At 43.7% G+C, this 21,660-nt stretch overlaps 1 protein-coding gene and 1 pseudogene across 1 annotated transcript in view; one reads left to right on the forward strand and one right to left on the reverse strand.

Moving 5' to 3' along the window:
• The window catches only part of TMEM241 (transmembrane protein 241), a 119,873-nt gene that overhangs the window by 78,780 nt on the left and 19,433 nt on the right, over window positions 1-21,660 (reverse strand). The window contains exons 4-5 of the mRNA XM_036244939.1: window positions 13,709-13,790; window positions 308-385 (exon numbers count right to left, since the gene is read on the reverse strand). Of these exons, the coding sequence (XP_036100832.1) occupies window positions 308-385; window positions 13,709-13,790 (160 nt within the window). The remainder of the gene's footprint in view (window positions 1-307; window positions 386-13,708; window positions 13,791-21,660) is intronic.
• LOC118618595 lies at window positions 17,036-18,288 on the forward strand (annotated as a pseudogene).

Raw genomic sequence — 21,660 nt, forward strand, 5'->3', positions numbered from 1 at the left:
GTGGGGGGAACTGCCAGGCCCACAGTCGCTTCCTCCTTGTGTCCCAAGGCCCCGGCTCAGGCCTGGCCCGGAGCGGGGTTCCATTCGGGTCAGCGAGCACTCCCATGTATGCTTGGTGAACTGAAGGGATGTCAAAACCATGGGCCTTGAAATTAATAACCACTGTCAGGCAGTCTTGACTGGAAACAGATGTCAGGACAAGCTAGACACTAATTCGAGCCATAAAAAGAAAAAAAAAAAAAAGGTGCGTCTTTGAAATTTAAAGCAAGGGAACTGAAACTCGCCTTCTGTGGCGTTACCATTTTACCTCTTTCTGAAAACACTTCTGGTGCCCACAGACGATAACTTCAGCGACGTTGTGCAGAGTGAGAAATACAGGAATGGGCTGAAAGAAAACAGAGTGAGAAGCATGAAGTAAATTTCTTTGATCTCATAATTACATAATTCTTGATTTCAGCTTAAAAATAAAGATCCGTGGGAACTTTTGGCAGCCGCATGTAAAAATCCTCTCCAGCAACAACTCTTCTGCATGGATTGGTGCTGTCGGTTGTACTCTTCTGCTTGGTTGGGTGGATGTAGAGGCTCCCCTCCTACAGGTATTCTCATCAACACACATTTCTCAAGCACCTGCTGTGTGTCAAGCACTGTGCCAGGTGCAGGGGGCACGCCCCATGAACAAGGTAGACCCATGACAGGGAGACAGCCCTACGGAGGTAAGAATTCGGACAGAGCACACAGAGAGGCGCACTTAACCCCATGAGGGGAGAGCAAGTCCCCTAGGAGGCAGTGAAGTATGAAGTCTAATGGAGACCTGGACGGTGAGAGTGAGACAAACACAACAGAGTACTGCAGCCGAAGAACACGCACTGGCCCAGACCAGAGTGAACCCCGCCCCTGCGGAACTGGGGGCAGTTGAGCGGGGTGGAACATAATGTGGAAGGGAGAGGTTGGGGAGAGGAACGTGGAAAGGTAATCACCACCACATCAGGGAATCAGGCTGTGCCGAGGGCCAAAGGGACCGCTGCAGAGTTTGAACGCAGTCAGTGACAAGATTTGAGCTGTGTGTTTAAAGCTGTGTGCAGAGTCCAGCCAGTGTGGCTCAGTGGTTGAGCGTCATCGACCCATGCATCAAGAGGTCGCCGGGTCGATTCCCGGTCAGGGCACATGCCCAGCTTTTGGGCCTGACCCCCAGCGGGGGTCATGCAGGAGGTGGTCAATGGATGTTCTCTCTCATCAATGTTTCTATCTGTCTCTCCCTCTCCCTTCCTCTCTCTCTGCAATCAATAAAGAAAACAAAATTAAAATAAATAAATAAAACTGTGTGCAGCATAGAAGACAGGAGGCAGAGATGGTTGCAAAAGTCTAGGGATATGGTAGACTGAACCCACCCCTCACCAAACAAAACAACCACGTCCTAATCCCTGAACCTGTGAATGCCACTTTACCTGGTAAAAAGGGATCTTGGCAAATGTAATTCAGTTGAGAATCCTGAGGTGGGGAATCTACCGTGGATTATCTGGGCAGGCCCCAAATGCAAACACACGCATTTATTTTTAAAAGGTGGAGACTTGACACACACAGAGGAAGAGACAGTGGGACCACAGAGGCAGAGACTACAGTGATAAAACCACAAATCCAGAAATGCCAGCCTCCATACTCCCCCTGGGAGCCACTGGAGGAAGGGGCCCTGCTGACATGCCTTGATTTCAGCCCAGTAATACTGCCTTTGAACTCCTGGCCTCCAGAACTGGCAGAAAATAAGTTCTGTGGTTTTGAACCACCCAGGTGTGTGGCAATTTGTTACAGCAGCCACAGGAAACTAAGACAAGGAATGACGAGATGGTGGCCTGAACTCAGTAGTAGCAATGAAGATGAAGAAGAGTATCTACATTCAGGAGACAGTTTTAGGAAACAGAACTGAGGTTAATATTTGAATGACTGGAATCAACTTTGCACCAAAAAAACAAAATAGGGAGAAAAAATAAAAAGGTAACACTTCAGTGGGTTATTAAGACACACAGAGTGCCCACTGCACAATGACCCTAGCTGGGCTCTTCGCTAAGAATGGCAGTCTCTCCTAATCTGATAGATAATCTTGACAAGGCGAGGGGGATGAAACAGGGCATGGGATTTTGTTATTGTCGTTGTTGTTGATGATGATGATGATTTTCCTAGAAGTCAGAAAAAGATAAAGAAATCAGACTGGGATTCAGGCCCCAGACCCACCAACTGCTAGTGGAACAGGACACTTATCCCAAACCTTAGTCTGCTCCTCTGAAGTATGAGGGTAACTGTACCTATGATCAGGAGATACTGGGAGGAACCATGGAAATAACATGGGTGAAGGACCTAGTGAGTGGTTCAGGAGCACAGCTCAAAAGGTTGTCTGTGGCCTGGCTGATGTGGCTCAGTGGTTGAGCACTGACCCATGCACCAAGAGGTCGCCAGTTCGATTCCCAGTCAGGGCACATGCCCACATTGTGGGCCCAATCCCCAGTGGGGGGCATGCAAGGAGGCAGCTGAATGATGTTCTCTTGCATCGATGTTTCCATTTCTCTCTCCCTCACCCTTCCTCTCTCTCTAAAATCAATAAAGCAAAAAAAAAAAAATGTTGTCTATATTAACTGGGAACCAAGCCTACCCTCAGCAACCTTCACAAGGACCCTGGACCGGGAAATTGTCCCAGCTTAGAGGGCCTTCTTAAAGATCACGCTACTCGCCTACTTCCAGATGAGTCGAGGCTTTATAATTCTGGAGGATATATTTTTACCTCACTTTTTAAACTTTTATAACTTCATAGCACTGCCCTATTTTAGCATTTTATTCTAAATAGCACTCTTTTATTTCTTTTTGAGTTCTTGCCTTACATTTTCCTTGCCTTTTTAACATTTTCTACTCTTATTTTATCTTTCATTAAAAATTCAATTCAAATTGCTTTTTCCTTTTAAAATCATACTTTATTTTCTAATTCTGTCTCCTGTGCTTCTTTTTATTCCTTTTGAAATTTTACATTTTGAATTCTTTTTTATGAGTTTTAAGATTGTTGAAGAGATTTTTTAATTGGCTTTATCCATTAGGCCCATGGTTGGCAAACTTGGGCCCTGGCCTTCTCGTTCTTGGCTGGAGAAGATAGCAAAGCCAACCTTGGCTAGGTTAACCGTGTGACACGTGAAAGTGAATAGAAAAGGGCAACCTGGATCTTATTTCTTTAAAATGAAGACCTTATATTTTAAATAGTTTGCTTCCTTGACTATAAAATCGGTAACGACACCAGATTTAGGACTAAGATTATGGAACTCTAGACCCTAAATCTAGACCTCAAGGAGGTTTAATTTTCTCAATTTTATAAACTGTGAACAGGTTTCTCAACCTTCCTAGGTCCCACTCTGATTAGACACAGATTCTGGAAAGGGATCTGTCAACACATATATGATTAATTTTTTAAGTACTGTAATAATAGCTACCAATAATGTGTTAAGCACAGGGGTAATTATGTTCATTGCATTCTCTTATTTAAACCTCTTCCCAACAACTACATTAGTGGGTGCTATTACCTAGATTTATAGGCAAGGAAACCAAAGCTTAGAAGATCAAGTAACTTGTTGGAGTGCTCACAGCTAGTTCAGGGACAGAGCCATGACTCCAATCCAGGACTAACTGCAAAGCTCACATTCCTAGCCTAAGTGTTATAATATCCAAATTACAGCAAGCCCCCCGTATAAACTTCCTGAACCTATACCTGTCCAAAGTCCAGTATGACTGGTGTGTTCCAAATCCTGCCAGTCTGCTTCCTCCAGTAATAAAACAGGTGATCTCAAATGGATGAACACAGAATAAACTCTATGCCATTTTTAAAAGGGATATGTTCCATTTCTACTTAAAAAAAAACAAACTAAATCTGAATTGCTCAAGCCATTTTTTTCTATTGAGAAGCTAGCAGGCTTTAGAAACAGTGATTCTGATCTGGCCAGTTTGGCTCAGCGGTTAGAACGTCAGCCCTCAGACCAAAGAGTCGCAGGTTTGATTCCAGTTAAGAGCACGTACCTCGATTACGGTTCTGGCCCCGGCCCTGGTCAGGGTCATGCAACCAATCGATGTGTCTCTCTCATATCAATGTTTCTCTCTCTCTCCCTCCCACTCTGTGTGAAAATAAATGGAAAAATATCCTTGGGTGAATATTTTTTAAATAATAATAAAAGTAATATTAAGGCAGTGTGCAAAATTCAATTACTGATTTTCCCTTGGCCTCAAACTCTGTGCACAAGTCCCAGTGTGATCTATACTAATAGTTCAGGAGACTTGCTGGTGCCTGATTCCTTTAGAAAACCAGCCCTTTATTATCTTTACGGAGTGAGGGTCAGTAGGACTTATTTTATCAAATCTGACAAAAACTCTGAGAAATAATAACAGTAATAATAACAGTTAAGATACATTGACTGTTAATTATGTACCAGACACTGGTCTAACTGCTTTTACATATTTAATCTTCATAATAACTCTATGAGGACAACACTTTTACATCCTCATTACACAGATGAAAAAATAGAGGAATATATTCTGGTTCTCTATTTTTTAAACCTATCTCTTAATACTTGGATGATGCAGATTCTTGCTTCTCGCTGAGGAGAACAGAAAAACAAGCATGCCTTCCGAATGGTCAAGACACTAGAAACAGCCTCAATAACAAAAGGTCCTAACATCTTTCATCAGGAAAAATGGCCCAAGACCAACTACCAAACAGCCCAAATCATCAATTTTGACACAAAATGTAATTGACCAAATTCAACAACACTGCAGGTCAATTCATTTAGTTATTTAGGGGCACAATTTGCAACTATTTTATTCTTAAAGTCCAATAGCTTAAAATTTGACATTTCATCCATGTACCATTGGAAATGTTTTTCTCTGGTTGTAAAGAGATATTGGAAACTATTACTTAAAATTTTTCATTATTGCCCTGGCTGGTTCGGCTCAGTGGTTACAGCGTTGACCTGCGGACCAAAGAGTCAAGGGTTCAATTCCAGTCCAGGGCTTGTACCTCAGTTGTGGTTTGGTCCCGGCCCTAGTCAGGGTTGTGTGGGAGGCAACCTGTTGATGTGTCTCTCTCACTTCGATGTCTCTCTCTCTCCCTCTCCCACTCTATCTGAAGATAGATGGACAAATATCTTTGGGTGAGGATTAAAAAAACCTTTTTATCATTATTCACATGCTTCCCAGAGTGGAATTCTGAAGACTTGAATGCTTTTGTTCAGGTGTTAGGACTGACTTAGAACAGTGTGCTATGGGAAATCGTGGCCCTACTCACAGGCACGGCCCTGGGTCACTCCACAGAGCTGTGGATGACTCCTTCTTAATATTTATAAAAGAAAGGCAATCCTACCTTCTTTCTGGGTAATTTCTCAATGTGTGGCCATAGCCTTAATCTATAATACAGAATAACTGCACTCCAGGCCCTTGCCAAAGAACGTAACTTTGAACTACTGGCTTCCCAATTTTAATCAAAATTGTGCATGCCAGGAGTAATGTTCCTGGAAGACCCCTAACGGCGGTCTGCCCACCTGTGAAGAGGGCCAGGCAACCAGAGAGCATGGTTTAGCCCCAGAGAACTGCTCATTGCAAAGACGTTACCGGAGACCCTGCCTCGCTCAGTAGCCCTGTCCACCTTTATGAGGACGCAGGACCTGAGAGCAAGGAAGAGCCTGGCTTTTCTTCGGCAACGCCCACTACTACCTTACACGCACCGAGAGTCTTGTAACTTTTATTTGGCTACAGAAAGCTGAGAGCTGAATTCAAGGGCCAACTATGTATTTTTTATTTTGTCAAATATTACAGCATATAAGTGAAATAAGCCAATCAGAGAAAGACAAATATCACATGATCCCACTTATTTGTGGAATATCATGAACAAAATGAGCTGATGAACAAAATAGACCCAGAGACATGGAAGTAGGGTTCAGATCGCCAAACCTAAGACGAATGTGGGGGGAGGGTGGGAAGAGAAAAACCAAAGAACTTATATGCATATACACAGTACCAATGGACACAGACAACAGTGCTGTCAATGGGGAAAAAAGAAGAAACATCTGTAACAAAAATTAATTAATCAAAAAAAATATTATAGCATACATTTCTGTGTTAAGTCTTCCTGTGACCTCATCCAGTTCTTCTTCCATTACCCTTTACCTCGATTTCTTTTTAAATTCTATTCATAAAAAGTGTTTATCTTATTTTTTAATCCTCACCCAAGGATATTTTTCTATTTATCTTCAGATAGAGTGGGAGGGAGAGAGATAGAAACATTGATGTCAGAGGGACACATCAAGTGATTGCCTCCCACACGACTCCCACCAGGGCCAGAGACAAACCAAAACCGAGGTCCATGACCTCAACCAGAATCAAACCTGCAACTCACTTGGCGGCGGGTCAAGGCTCTAACCACTGAGTCAAAATGCTCAGGGCTGTTTATCTTATTTTAATCATACTTACTCTTTTAAGCCAACAGACACTTTTTGGAGGAGGATGAGGTATTTGTACATGTATATGTGTATGTTTAAATGAACACATTTATAAATTGATTTGCATGAAATAAACTTAAATGTTTATTTGCATTAACTTTTATTATTTTGTCATTAGATGGCAGGCAAACTCTTTGAGGGCAGAGGACCGGACTCCCTTCTTTCCCAGTGTATCTCCAGTACAGGCTAGGAGGCCATCACAGTGCTTCACTGGGTATCACCTAAAGCAGCTGACCCATGTTTAGGGGCTTTGCTGTATGAAAAACAGACATTTTAAAATATCAGGAGTTTGCCCGGCTGGTGTGGCTCAGTGGATTGAGTGTCATCCCATGGACTGAGAGGTCCCAGTTTGATTCCCAGTCAAAGCACATGCCTGGGTTGCAGGCTTGATCTCCAGTGGGGGGCATGCAGGAGACAAGCCAGTCGATGTTTTTCTCCCACACTGAAGTTTCTCTCTCTCTCTCTTTTTTTTAATGTTTTTATTGATTTTTTTAGAAAAAGAAGGAGATAGAAACATTGATGGGTTCCTCCTGCACACACCCTACTGGGAATCGAGCCTGGAACCCAGGCATGTACCCTGACCAGGAATCCAATCAGGACCTCTCAGTCCATGGGACGACACTCAATCCACTGAGCCACGCCAGACAGGCACCCCCTTCTCTCTTAAAAAAAAAAAAAATTAGCCCTGGCCGGTTTGGCTCAGTGGTTAGAGCGTCAGCCTGAGGTCCAAAGAGACCTGGGTTTGGTTCCCACTAAGGGAACGTACCTCGGTTGCAGTTTGTCCCCAGCCCTGGTTGGGTCGTGTGGGTGGCAGCTACTTGATGTGTCCCTTTCACGTCGATGTTTCTCTCTCTCTCTCTCTCTTCCTCTCTCTCCCTCCCACTCTATCTGAACAAAAAATAGAAAAATGTCCTTGGGTGAGGATAAAAAGAAAAAGAAAAAAAAAGCCTGGCCAGTTTGGCTCAGTAGTTAGAGCATCAGCCCGTGGACCAGAGAGTCCCCGGTTCGGTTCCCGCTAAGGGCACGTACCTCGGTTGCTGTTTGTCCCCGGCCCTGGTTGGGGTCATGTGAGACCACTCGATGTGTCTCTCTCACATCAATGTTTTTCTCTCTCTCTCTTCCTCCCTCTCTCCCTCCCACTCTAACTGAACATAAATACAAAAATGTCCTTGGGTGAGGATTAAAAAAAAATCAATAAAAATGTATTTAAAAGGTAAATAAATAAATAATAAAATACCAGGAGCTTGCCCTGGCCGGTGTGGCTCAGTTGGTTGGGCATCATCCTGTGCACCAAAAGGTTGCCAGTTTGATTCCTAATCAGGGCACATGCCAGGGTTGTGGCCTCAATTCCTAGGCATGCAGAAGGCAGCTGATGGATGCTTCACTCTCATATCGATGTTTCTCTCTCTCTCTACCTCCCTCTTTCTCTCTGAAAATCACATTAAAACTCTTTTAAAAATAAAATAAAATACCTGGAACTCCTCTAGCTTGGCAAGATGTTGGGGATAAGAACAGGCCTAAGGGGCAGCATCAGCTCTCCAGCTGGCTCACTTGGGAACATAAATGCTCAGGCTACAACAAGGCCTACTGGCCTGCTCTCAGCGAATGGCTATTTCTTTCACACCTTTTACCCAAGTGCCTAGAAATAAATATGCATATCCACAGCATCCAAAGGAGTTCTGAGTGAGGCAATGAGAGAACATTATCATCCTCTCCTCTTCATATAATCCTGAAGAAAACCTCTATTGGATCCCAAGGATTTTAAAAATCAATATATAATTTAAATTGTGGTAAAATATACATATAAAATTTACTATTTTAACCACTTTCAAGTGTACAGTTCAGTGGCATTAAGTACACTTACATTGTTGTGCAACTACCACTACCACCTGTCTCCGGAAAGGTTTCACCTTGCAAAACTGAAACTCTGTACCTCTTAAATATTAACTCGCCATTCTCCTCTCCCCTAACCCCAGGCAACCACCATTCCACTTTCTGCCTCTAGGAGTCTGACTACTCTAGGTACCTGACAGAAGTGACTCATACAGTATTTGTCCTGTCCTTTTGCAACTGGCTTATATCAATTAATATAATGTCCTCAAAGTCCATCCTTGTTGCACGTGTCAGAATTTTCTTCCTTTTCAAGGCTGAGTAATTTTTCATACTGTACATCTAACACATTTTGTTTATCCATTAATCTGTCAGTGGACACTTGGGCTGCTCCCACCTTTTGGCTATGGTGAATATCGCTGCTATGAACATGGGTGGGCAAATCTCTGTTCAGGTTTCTGCTTTCAATTTTTTGGAGGTCAGACTCAGAAGATTTGCTGGATCACATGGCAATTTCACTTTTAATCTTTTGAGGCTCTATTGTACTTGTTTCCCACAGGCGATGCACCATTTTACTTTTCTAACAACAGTGCAAATTTCCTCCACATACTCACCAATACTTGTTATTTTCTGTCATGTTGATAATAGCCAATTTAATGGGGGTGACGTGTATCTCGCATTTCCCTAATGATTAATGATGTTCAGTATGGGTTTATTAGCCATTTGTATATAAGTCTTCTATCCATTTTTGAATCAGGTTGTTTGGTTTGTGTTGTTGAGTTTTCTATATACTCTGGATATTAATCCCTTATCAGATAAATGATTTTCAAATATTTTCTCCCACTCTGTGGGTTGCCTTTTTACTCTGTTGATAGTGCCCTTTGATACACTGAAGTTTTTCATTTTGATGAAGTCTAATTAGTTGAGTTTTCTTTAATCCTCACCCGAGGATATGTTTAGAGAAATGAAGGGAGAGAGAGAGAAAAAAACACCAATTGCTTGCCTCCCATACGCGCCCCAAACAGTATTCAACCCACAACCTAGGTACGGGCCTGGAAACTGAACCAGCAACCTTCCAGTGTATGGGACAATGCTCCAACCAACTGAGCCACCCAGTCAGAGCTGTATTTTCTTTGAATGACTGTGTCTTCAGTGTCATATCCAAGAAATCATTGTCCAATCTGATGTTGTTAAATTTGCCCCTGAGACCCCCATTTTCTTAAGTCACTTTATAAAGATTATGGATAATATCTTTAGATGGAACAAGTAGGTAACTAACATCCAGAGGAGGGGTTTACTATTTTGCCAGAGAGCCCACATCTTAACAGTAGTTTCTGCCATTGGACTCTGATCACCTCTGCTAAGAAAACAATGTGAAAGAAGAGAGTGGCCTCTGACCAGCAGTAACAGAGCATCAGGGGAAGAGTCTCCACTCTGCGTTAACATTTACATTCTTTTCCTTTGTGGAGCTAAGTTCTTTTACATGATCTTGGAGCCAAACAAAGGGGGAGGGGACCCATGGCTCCAGTTCACTTGACTAACTTACTCCATGCATTTCCTCACCAACAAGCCCATGCAATCTCCATCCCAATGCGGTGAGTGAATGTTGTGCTCATGGAAGACAGAAACTCTGACCAGCATTTAAGGAAGGACCAAGATCAAAGAGCTGGGGAAGAAACCAAGTCCAGGCCTGTCAAGATGCCGTAACTTAGATTTACAGAGTCTCTCCAACTGCTGACCCTGGCGTCCCCAAGCAAGGACACAGCGTGGGGTGAGGAGCCAAGTCACCAATACCAGCATGGCCTCACAGGCAAGCTCACTAAAGTATGAATTTGCACATCTGTTCTAAACACTCACGAGCACCTGCTTTGAGGCAATCCTGTCTAGCTGAGCTGGCTTCTGGCCAGAAATTACAAGAGCAATAAGGGCTGGTCAAAATCGTACTGTCTCTCCAAAGACTGGCACTCACGCCATCAGAGCCATCAGCACTGTGACCTTATTCAATGTAGGAAAGCCAGAGCAGACCCGAATTAGCCCCAGTAGAAGGGAGGGCAACCGCACAGTTCCTCTCCCCTCTGCCCTGCTCAGTCCTGATGGCTGAGTTCCTTTGGCTGGTGTAATTTAGGGGGGAAACAGCGTAAGCTGTGGAGATGCACTGTATACTTAATGGACTTGGATTTGTATCTCTGCTTTAACATTTACTAGCTGTTGACCTGGGCCAAATAATTTGCATCTGTTTCCTCATCTGTAAATGGGAGTAATTAAGTCCGACTTTACATGCCATGAAGGTTGGCGATGGGAGATGCCCAGCACATGCTCACACAGAATATTCATGGTGGCTGTTCCCATAGTGAGTTGTGTGTCTCTCACTGACTCCCCTTGAAGTTCCTCAGAGTCAGCATCCGTGATTTGTCATTAAGCACATAGCAGATCCCCAATAAATATTTGCCGACTGGATCGCCACAAGAATCTCTTTCCCTTAACTCTGTATGGCATTTGGTTGTGAGTTTCAGGTGGGAAAATTAAAAAGTACTGTCCCCACTGGGCCTCTGCAGAGTTAAAACAGCTTCGTGGCAGCAGGAGGACAGAGCTTCAGTCTTATCAGAGCAGAGCTACCTCGAGAGTGTTTGCATAACAATAACAACGCACCCACGGATTTTAACCGAGCACTTTCCCCTGGTTCCTCGTGGATTCATTAAACTGACAGCTTGGCACCGGCATATTGATGCCTGTTTTCTATCTAACACAAGCTGTACAAGTGTCTCATGTTTAATCCACTCTCTGAAATGTTCAGCAACTGTGTGAAAACAGAAAACAAAGGAAATATGCTGGGTTGCGTTATTTCACCTATAAAGCAATGTGTGTCTCCTGTCTATCATCCTCCTCCCTGAACTGGGTGTATCTGGGGTTTTGGTTGTTTTCCTTTGCTCAAAGAGTTTGAATTTCTGCCTGTTAGAGGAGGCTGTGCTCTAGGTCAAGGCCGCTCAAAGAGCTGGTTCTCAAGAAGAGAAGCAGCTCTCACTAGAATGTAAATCAATTCTTTGTTTCCTTCTACAAAAAGCACTGCTGTAAAAATAAAATGTCAGCCCCGCTAAACAGTATGTTTGGTGCAGAAGTTGATGTATGTTCTGGCACAGCCTCCTACGGAGATGACACAGAGCTCACAGACCTGCACGCCTGTGGGTCACACTTCGAGAAGCATTTTCTAGGTTACAGAACTGCCCATCGGCCTGAGAATATGCTAGAATGACATTTACGATGGACTTTTGAGGGTTTTGTGTGTTTTTTGCCACCTAGAATCCTATCCCTTCTTTTGATAAAGCACCCAATATTGAGCATCGGCCACACCCTCTCGGTCTGTGGGATCCAGGTAGAGATCCTATCTGACGAGGGCTGGCTAGACAGTGCTCCGAGTCTTTCCAGCCACAGTGACTGGTTCAGGGAGGCCTTGGTCCAGAGCCAGCCAATCAGCATGATTCCATGCTCCTGGTTAGCTTTCAGGCCTGGAATGGGCAGTGGCCCTGACGGATCCAACCAGCACTGAATCCAGGGACTCACACAGGAGCTGCAAGGAAGACAGTCTCTTTCCATTAGACTTAAAATTGCGATGATGTGAGTCTGGAGTCAACAACACCCATGAGAGGAGAGGCTAGCTGTGAAATGGGGCAAAGACAAGAGACAGAAACTGGATTCTGAGTACATCGTTGAATGCTCTGGTCAAGCCTTGCCTGAAGCGGAGAGCTTATGTGAACCAGTGAATATTCCTTTTACTTAGACCAGTTTATGAGCTTTCCAACACCTGCAACCAAAAGAGTCTGAAGTTTTCCATGACTACTATACCCCTGTTCTAAAATCCATATTCATTGGTCCTAAAGAGCAAATCTAAAAAGGCAAAAGGTCAGAAGAGCTGCCACTACTAGAACCAGAAACGGATGACCAAGACTTTCCACACTTGAGTTCCTTCCTCTGTCAGGTGGTTAACATCTGCCTCACCCATCACCTCTCAGGTGACTATGAGAAACACATACAAAGATAAAGAAAATAAATCATTCTGGAAACATACAAAAAAGCACTGTACAAACAAAAACTATTATTATTATTACCACACCTTGGTTATTCAAACTTCAAAATTCAATTACAGATCCTATAAAAATTTTAGAAGCCTTTGGACAACACATGTTTTTTTACCAAGTGCTATATTCTGCTATAGGAGAGGAAGCACCCTCTGCAGGCCACAGGCTATAAAGCGAGGCAGCAGACTCACAGGAGTCGGACAGAACCGAGAAGAGACAGCCCAAAGCCAGCGTAGGCCTCCTGGTCTGGGCTGAGCACCAACACACACTGTGGGTTATTTCTTAGGCCCACCCAGGATGTTTCTCCCCCACTGCACACATCATCCCATCTACTTAGGCTTATAAATCATGAGAGAAAAATGTTGATTTAATTTATAAATTACTGCTATTAATTCTCAACCGCTATTTTGCAACTTTGGAGTTGTCCTAACAATAATATTGTTATCCAGTTAGGCAGACCTTGTTGCTTGTTTTTTACTGTTTTCATATCTGCGAGCTAAGGGACCAACATAACAACAAACTTTACATAAAAGGGCTGAATTGTTTTGCAAATTTTGCATTTTTTTCAAAAATAAAAATGCCATCATTTTCTGATAAAAACAGGAAGAGGCATTACTACCGTTAGATTTTTTTAAGCTCCGTTCTGAGTCTCTAGTCATTGGTGGTATTAATGGATTCTCTCTTGATGGCAAAATTACTACATTTTTGGAGTTCCATATAATTTAACCAGAAGATGTTTGTCCTTCACAATTCCCACCTTTGAGGAGCTGAATCCTGGGGGTACAGGACAGGAGGATAGAATGGGGTCTATTCTTCACTAGCATCCCCATGTCCCTGGATATCAGCTCTGTGTAGGAACATCCATCCATGACTGAACCCAGCATGCCCCGGGCCACATTACCAATGAGCAGGATTATGATTCCCCAGAGGCAAGGAGCCGGCTAAACCCTCTCTCCTTGCTCCCGAGGACAGCCTGCGTTCAGGCAGAGCAGGCTGGCTCTACATGTGATAGGCTCCACAAATGTCGCTGCTCTTTCTTCCTGCATCTCCATCTGTGCCTCTCCATCTTATAAAGCAAGTTGGCCCTTCCCTGTTATCTGTTTATCTTCAATTCAGGAATGGGGGTGGGTAAAAGGCACCATGTTGGCCTCAAGACCAAGGCTTGCTCGCCAACCTGGCTATACCATTATCAAAGCTAGTGCTTTGTCTCCTATTAATCCAAGTGCAATAAGTTAAAAGGCCAAGTGGCAGAAGAGAGAAGGGCTGTTCCCCAAAAACTCTAACACTTACCAGTCTGGACAGTGCTCGGGAACCAGCATAGATTATACCCACAAACAGCACCGAAGCAGGAAGCCACGTCAAAACGTCAGATCTAGAAAGAAGAAAAGAAGCAATACTACTTCTGTCACTTTATGTCCAAAAGCCTGGCTGGAAGGTACTACCCTTCAGATGCACCAAATGCAGTGACAGCAGTTATCTCAACTCCCCTGAGGGACTCGAGAAGTGTGACACGGTCTGTATCTACTGAGTGATGGGGGCTCACACAGCCCTCCTGCCTTCAGCTCTGCCACCTGCCTGGCATTACTGATCCCACCACAGGCATAGATGAGCTGAACATGCAAAAAGCCCTCGTGCAGGCTGGGAAAGAGAACAAATCTAATTTTTTTAAGGGGACAGTGAACATTATTCTTTGGATTTTTAGTAGCCAGAAATTGTGAATATATGCCAAATTATTTAAAATGTTTCAAGGCTATGTACCTAGATAATATATCAAACAGCTCCGTGGAACCACAGTGTCAACGGACAGCATGGAAAAGAAAGAGAGTGCAAGAACTTGTCTGATTTCTTTAACCATTAACCAGGAAGGCCAGTTCCAGGAATCTTTAAGGACTTGATTCAATTGTGGCCACACCAACAACTGCTTTTTCATTTCAGTTTAGAATCTTGCTCTCCTCAAGAAAAGCACAATCTCAGTTTTTATGTGGAGTGCATATCATTGAGGTTGCAATTTTCTTCCCCCCAATCAGTTACAAATGCATTGGGTCCACTAATTCAAGTTCCCAGAGTTATTCTAATAATAGATATAAATAAATGAAACCATTCCAGCAGGATATAACATGATAATGCCAACTAATTCAATGAACTGCTCTCCTGGGACGGTGTCTGCTCATGAAATTATCTTTATTAATTTCATTAGCATGAGCAGGCCCTCCATCCATGATCAGACCTGCTTTTGTGTAACTTCCCAGGGAGCATGGCATTAAAATGTTTCCAGAATGTTAAGGCCTTCAAACCCTACTTCCTGTACACATCAGTCAGCAAATATTTATCACAACTTGGAAGGTGCTAACAGCACCAGAATTATTAACATCGGTATCAGAGTTGACATTTCTTAAGCACTTGCTATAAACCAGGCACTGTGCTGAACATTTTCTACACTGTATCTTTTTGCAATCTGCACAACAATCTTTTTTTTTTTTTTTTTATCCTCACCCGAGGACATTTTTGCATTTTTTGTTCAGACAGAGCAGGAGGGAGAGAGAGGAAGAGAGAGAAACATTGATGTGAAGGGACACATCGAGTGGTTGCCACCCGCACGACCAACCAGGGCCGGGGACAAACCGCAACCGAGGTATGTGCCCTTAGCGGGAACCGAACCCGGGTCTCTCTGTACTGCAGGCCGACGCTCCAACCGCTGAGCCAAACTGGCCAGGGCTGCACAACAATCTTATGTGGAAAGTATTGTTGCTATTATCCCCACTGTGCAGATGAGGAGACTAAGGCACAAAGTTTAAGTAATTTGCTTATGGTCAGAAGAGCCAGTAATGGCCAAGCAAGAATTTGAATTCCGCCTGCCTGACTCTAAAGCCCTAGATTTTGACCACCTTTTCAAACTTGACCCTCAAGGACCTCATAATCTAATGGGAGACACTGACATAGAAATAGGCAAGCAGCAAACACATGATTTTGCTCTGGTAGCAGACCAACAGCTAATGATCTGAGGACTATTACTAGTCCTGCTGCAATAACAGATGTCTGCACTTCCAACCAAAAGGTGAACAGGGAAAGGTAGATGCCATCCTCCATCCTAATGGGTCAAGCATAACATCAGCCAAGTGCTACTCTTCTTGGAAAAGCCTTTCCCATTAGACATTAAGGGTCAATGGAGACAGGATTCAGGCCCACAGCCCGCTGTGCACCGGAAGGAAGCCCAGATCATAGACTGCAGGGAGCACTGATGAGGAAGGAAGGAAGGAGGGCACTGGGTGAAATGGCAGCTGGCTGAGCTGCAGCAGGCCCAGGACTGTGGAATGTAAGGTCAAAGAGGCCCCAGACATTTGTGCTCCATCCCCTCTCAAACAAAGAAAACTCTTGCTGAGTCATGTACTCCAAGAGACATTAAGGTATGTGAGCAGCCATGGACGTGAGGGAAAGAAAACACGGCTAGGGAACATCTTGTATTTTAGCCCTTCTACCCTAAAACACAAAGACATAAATTTAATTAGAAAAAATATACACAGTTCTAGTTGAACCAAAGAAATGTCTGGGAGATGCCACAGGGCAGCTGTGTGACCGAGGCACAGGGTCACTCCTGCTTGAGTTCTCCCCGGTCACCTCACTCAGGGCCCATCTTCCAGGTGGGTGGAGTCAGAGCAACGAAGGGTAGAACTTTAGACACCTGCAGAACTGGTTGGTTACAGAGCAATTTCTTTTTTTTTTTTTTTAATCCTAACCTGAGGACCCAAGGACATTTTTCCATATTTTGTTCAGATAGAGTGGGAGGGAGAGAAAGAGAGAGAAACATCGACATAAAAGGGACACATTGAGTGGTTGCCACCCGCATGACCCAACCTGGGCCGGGGAGAAACTTCAACCGAGGTACATGCCCTTAGTGGGAACCGAACCCAGGTCTCTTTGGACCGCAGGCCAATGCTCTAACTGCTGAGCCAAACCGGCCAGGGCTACCGAGCAATTTCTTGCCCCCCACCCACATCTTATCAGTGAGACAGATGCCTTCCTTCACCACACACCAACATAAAACTATATTAAGAATAACAAATGTGAGTCACTGGGAAAATTGCTGCCAAAGCAGGTGTGGGCAAGAAGAGTGTGAAAGGATAGAGAGAAATAGAAAAATAACAAAAAATTAAGGATTCTGGCCCAGCTGGTGTGGCTCAGTGGTTGAACATCAACCCATGCATCAAGAGGTCGCCGGTTCGATTCCTGGTCAAGGCACATGCCCAGGTTGTGGGCCTGATTCCCCAGTAGGGGGTATGCAGGAGGCAGCCAATCACTGTTCTCTCTCATCAATGTTTCTATCTCTCTCTCCCCCTCCCTTCCTCTCTCTAAAATCAATAAAGAAAAAAAAAATAAGGATTCTGTATTCTTATTATTTCAAAGTATCAAAGTTCCCATTTTACTGAAAATAAGAGCAAATGTAAGTGCCCTTTATGCAAGAAAAAACTCAAGGAATTACTAGTCGACAATACATATATATATTAAAAAAAAAAAAAAGCTTTACCAAAAGATTAGCAAATTGATGCATATTTATACACCTTAAATTAAAATAGATTGTTTCACTCTTCCTGTGGGAGCCACTGGCTGACAGAAGCATGGCCCTCTCCTTTCCACGCCATGGCGTGTGCTCGTCCGCTGCCATCAGTGTACTCCGCAAAGGGGGAACCATGTGGCAAAAATGTCACTTGGCTTGCTGTTCAAGACTCGCATTCAACCAGATATGAACTTTGTTCACACTGACTTGCACAAAAGCAATAGACAGTCCTATGCTGTCAGTGAATTGGCAGATCATCAAACCAGTGCTGAGTCATGGGGTGCTGTCAGAGCTGCGCCTTCAGTTCCCAGAGTTCAAGATGATGGGACTCATGGTTCTGACCAGGGTGCTTTTGGAAAAATGAGTCATGGGAACCTCATGTTTGCACCAACCAAAACCTGGAGCCATTGGCACCAGAGGAAACACAACAGAAGCGATACGCCATCAGCTCTGCCCTGGCTGCCTCGGCCTTACCAGCACTGGTCATGTCTAAAGGTCATCGTGTTGAGGAAGTTCCTGAACTTCCTTTGGTGGTTGAAGGTAAAGTTGAAGGCTACAAGAAGATCAAGAAGGCTGTTTTGCTTCTTAAGAAACTTAAGGTTAGAATGATATCAAAAAGATCTATGCCTCTCAGCAAATGAGAACTGGCAAGGGCAAATGAGAAACCATCATTGTCTCCAACACAGGGGACCCTGCATCATCGCCAGAATCAGGACATCAGTATCATCAAAGCCTTCAGAAACATTCCTGGAATTACTCTGCTCAATGTAAACAAACTGAACATTTTGAAACTTTCCTGGTGGGCATGTGGGCCGTTTCTGCATTTGGACTGAAAGTGCTTTCCGCAGGTTAGATGACCTGTCAGGCACTTGGCATAAAGCTTCCTCCCTCAAGAGTAACTACAACCTTCTCGTGCACAAGATGCTCACTACAGACCTTAGCAGAATCTTGAAAAGCCCAGAGATCCAAAGAGCCCTCTGAGCACCACGTAAGAAGAGTCATCACAGAGTCTTGAAGAAGAATCCACTGAAAACCCTGAGAGGCATGTTGAAGCTAAACCCATGTGCAAAGACCACGCAGGGGAACACCATTCTTCGCCAGCCAACGACCAACGCTCCAGGTGGATAAAGCAGCAGCAGCTCTAGATGACACAGGGTTCCAGGCAAGATGCCTGTGGGAGGCACGGAAGGAGAAAAGGCTGTTGGCATTACGAAGCAGAAGCCCTTGGTGGGAAAAAGCTGCAGCTACGAAGAAACCAGCGGCTGAGAAGCCTGCAGAAAAGAAACTCACTACAGAAGAAAAGAAGCCTGTGGCATAAACTTAAATGTGTTTATTCCATAAAGGTCAAATCACTGTGGGTAGCTAATTTTGAATAAAATCTGATCAAAGGCAAAAAGTAGATTATTTCATTAAAATGTGATTCCCTAATTTATCTGACTTTCAATTAACCCACTAGTTATCTGTCTGACAAAGTCAGTAAGGAAATTTCTATAAACATTATTAATTTTTCCCTCACCCCTCAAATAAACGTACAGAAAGGTGGAAACCATGTGTGTTTTGTTCATATAATAAATGTAAAATATTACATTGATAAATGTTTCAAAGGAGACTAAAGGTCTATACTATACACATAAGGGCATCTAACCCAGTCAGTGAGGATAGGGAAACTGTCCTTAAATAAGTGATGTTTGAGATAAAATCCAAAATTAAACTGGGTATAGGGAGTGGGGTAGAGCAGTGGAAGGGACACAACATTCCAGACATAAATATAGCATGTGCAAAGGCCCTGTGGCAAGAAGAAATTTGAGGAAGGCAAATGTACCTTGAATAGATGAAGAGATAAATCCAGGGATAGAGAGGGTGTAATATATTCTAATTTTCATTTCAAAGATATTGGCTACAGTATAGACAATAGATTGGAATGAGGTTAGGGATGTGAAGGCAGGAGATCAGTTAGGTATATATTGCAGTGATCCAAACAAGAGATGACAGATATGGAAAGAATGGACCAATTTGAAAAATCAATAGAACTTGGTAATAACTTCTACTGAGATGTGAAGGATAGAAGACACCAAGGATGACTCCCAGGTTTCCAATTTGAATAGTGGGTGGATGGTGGTACACTAAGATAATGAAAAACTGGAAGAGGTTTGACTGGGAAAATCATTAACTCAGTCCTGAACATTATGAACTTGAGATGCTTTGGAACACCTAAACAGGTATGTCAAGTAGAAAACGGGAAGTAAGGGTCTGGGTATCCGCCCCTGTTCTCTAATGAGCACGGCTGCACTATTAAACGTGCCTTACAGTTGATTTTCCTGTATTCCCCTACCCCTCAGTTTTGAGGATAAAATTCAAATGTATTTTCTTCCACATAATTTCCCCCTTGGTCCATTATTCTCAGCAATGAGTCTCTTAAGGTTCGGTAAGACTTTGTCATAATTTTATTCTTCATTAACTGCTTATTCCCAAATTCTAGACAACATTGATCTCATGAAATTTACAAGCCAGGGGGAGACAGCAGACGGCAGCAGTGGCGGGAGGGCACAACCGGCCTCTCCAGCAGGGACCCTGCTCACGGAGTGTCGTCAGCTGACAGCTGCACTGACATAATCTGAAGAATCGTGCACACTTGCTGCTCCAGGAATCAGAATTTGTATCTCTGCCCTACAGGGTTTCCACACGTGTTCATGTGCTATCACAACACAGAGGGGTCAACAGTTACCCACCAGATAAAATGCAAGACCACTGTTTTCCATATTTTTGCAGGGAGTGTGCAAACAGTAAAGAAAGACACAAGCTACAAGGGTGGTGGTGCTCCTTCGTGCTTTTGACATTTTTGACATTTGTTGTTGTTGTTCATCCTCACCTGAGGATATTTTTCCTTTGAGAGAGTAAAAAGGAGGGAGAGAGAGAGAAACATCCATGTGAGAGAGACACATTAATTGGTTGCCTCCCGCACGACTCCGACTGGGGCCAGGGATCCCATGACCCTTCGGTCCAAGGGCTGATGCTCTAACTGCTAAGCCAAACCAGCCAGGGCACTTGATATGTTTTTAAAACATATTTCTTCAGGAAGAAATAAAACTAGTTTTCAAATCCTAGTTATCTCTGAGGCATGTAACAGGATTATTCTCTAGGGAGATACAGTAATAACAGATGGAAAGCATACCTGACTTGGGGCACCAGAAAGTATAATCTTATAACATTGATATGGTTATGCAAATCACTGGAAATAATAATTAGCTTTCTTCACTCCCAAGGAATATTCCACCAATTAGCTGACTAACTTTAACCAGCAGCTCTAAGGGATGGACAGACTTCACACATTTCTCTGGGCTATGCCCTTTCTTCTGTGTCAGGTCATCTAGGGCTGGGGTCATTCAGGGGTCATCTGGGTCATCTATAGATGGGGAAGGAGGAGCGCACAAGCACAGAAGGTTTCGTGCAGTGGGAAGAATGTGCCTTTGTGCTGAGGCAAACCTTCATACAGAAGGTTTATATCCCAACCCTAACGCTAATTGATGCATATCCCAAATCTAAAGCTAGTTTTCAATAAGAACTCAGTTTAGTTTTTTTCATTTATAAAATGGGGGTGTAGCCCTGGCCAGTTTGGCTCAGCGGTTAGAGCGTCGGCCTGCGGTCCAGAGAGACCCGGGTTCGGTTTCCGCTAAGGGCACGTACCTCGGTTGCGGTTTGTCCCCGGCCCTGGTTGGGTCGTGTGGGTGGCAGCCACTCGATGTGTCCCTTTCGCATTGATGTCTTCTCTCTCTCTCTCTCTCTCTCTCTCTCTCTCTCCCTCCCACTCTATCTGAACAAAAAGTGGAAAGATGTCCTCGGGTGAGGATAAAAAATAAATAAATACATAAATAAATAAAATGGGGGTGATAATGCTCAGACAGCTACAGAGAAGATCAGCCAAGAGAGTGAATATGCAGTATTTAGGGCAGTGCCTGGCACATTAAAAACAACAGCAGCACTCAATAAATGTGCTCCTCTGGCTTTTCTACACAGAGCCCCAAGGACAGAAGCCATTAAGGAAGACTGATAGATCCACCTACGTAAAATGGCCAAAAACACCATAAAGAAAATTGAGAGCCCAGCCGGTGTGGCTCAGTGGACTGAGCATTGTCCCATGGACTGAGAGGTCCCGGTTAGATTCCAGATCAGGGCACATGCCTGGGTTGTGGGCTCGAGCCCCAGTAGAGGGCATGCAGGAGGCAGCAGATGGATGTTTCTCTCTCACATCAATGTTTCTATCTCTCTCTCCTTTCCTCTCTCTCCAAAAAAATCAATAAAAACATATTTAAAAAAGAAAAATAAAATTGAGAGAGAATTAACAATCCAGAAAAACATATTGGCAACACATAAAACAGACTGGTGTTTAGTCCTGGCTGAGTTTGTTCAGTGGTTAGAGCATTGGCCCTCGGACCAAAGAGTCTCAGGTCTGATTCCAGTCAAGGGCACGTACCTCATTTGTGGTTCAGTCCCCAGCCCTGCTGGGGGTTGTGCGGGAGGCAATCAGTCGATGTGTCTCTCACATCAATGTTTTTCTCTTTCTCTCTCCTTTCCTCCTACTCTATCTGAAGATAAATGGAAAAATATCCTCGGGTGAAGATTTTTAAAAACAAGCAAACAAAAACACAGGCTGGTGTTTAATATCCTTCATGTATAATGAATGCTAACAAAT

Source organism: Molossus molossus, unplaced genomic scaffold (assembly GCF_014108415.1).
Source record: "Molossus molossus isolate mMolMol1 unplaced genomic scaffold, mMolMol1.p scaffold_m16_p_6, whole genome shotgun sequence".
Lineage (NCBI taxonomy): Eukaryota > Metazoa > Chordata > Mammalia > Chiroptera > Molossidae > Molossus > Molossus molossus.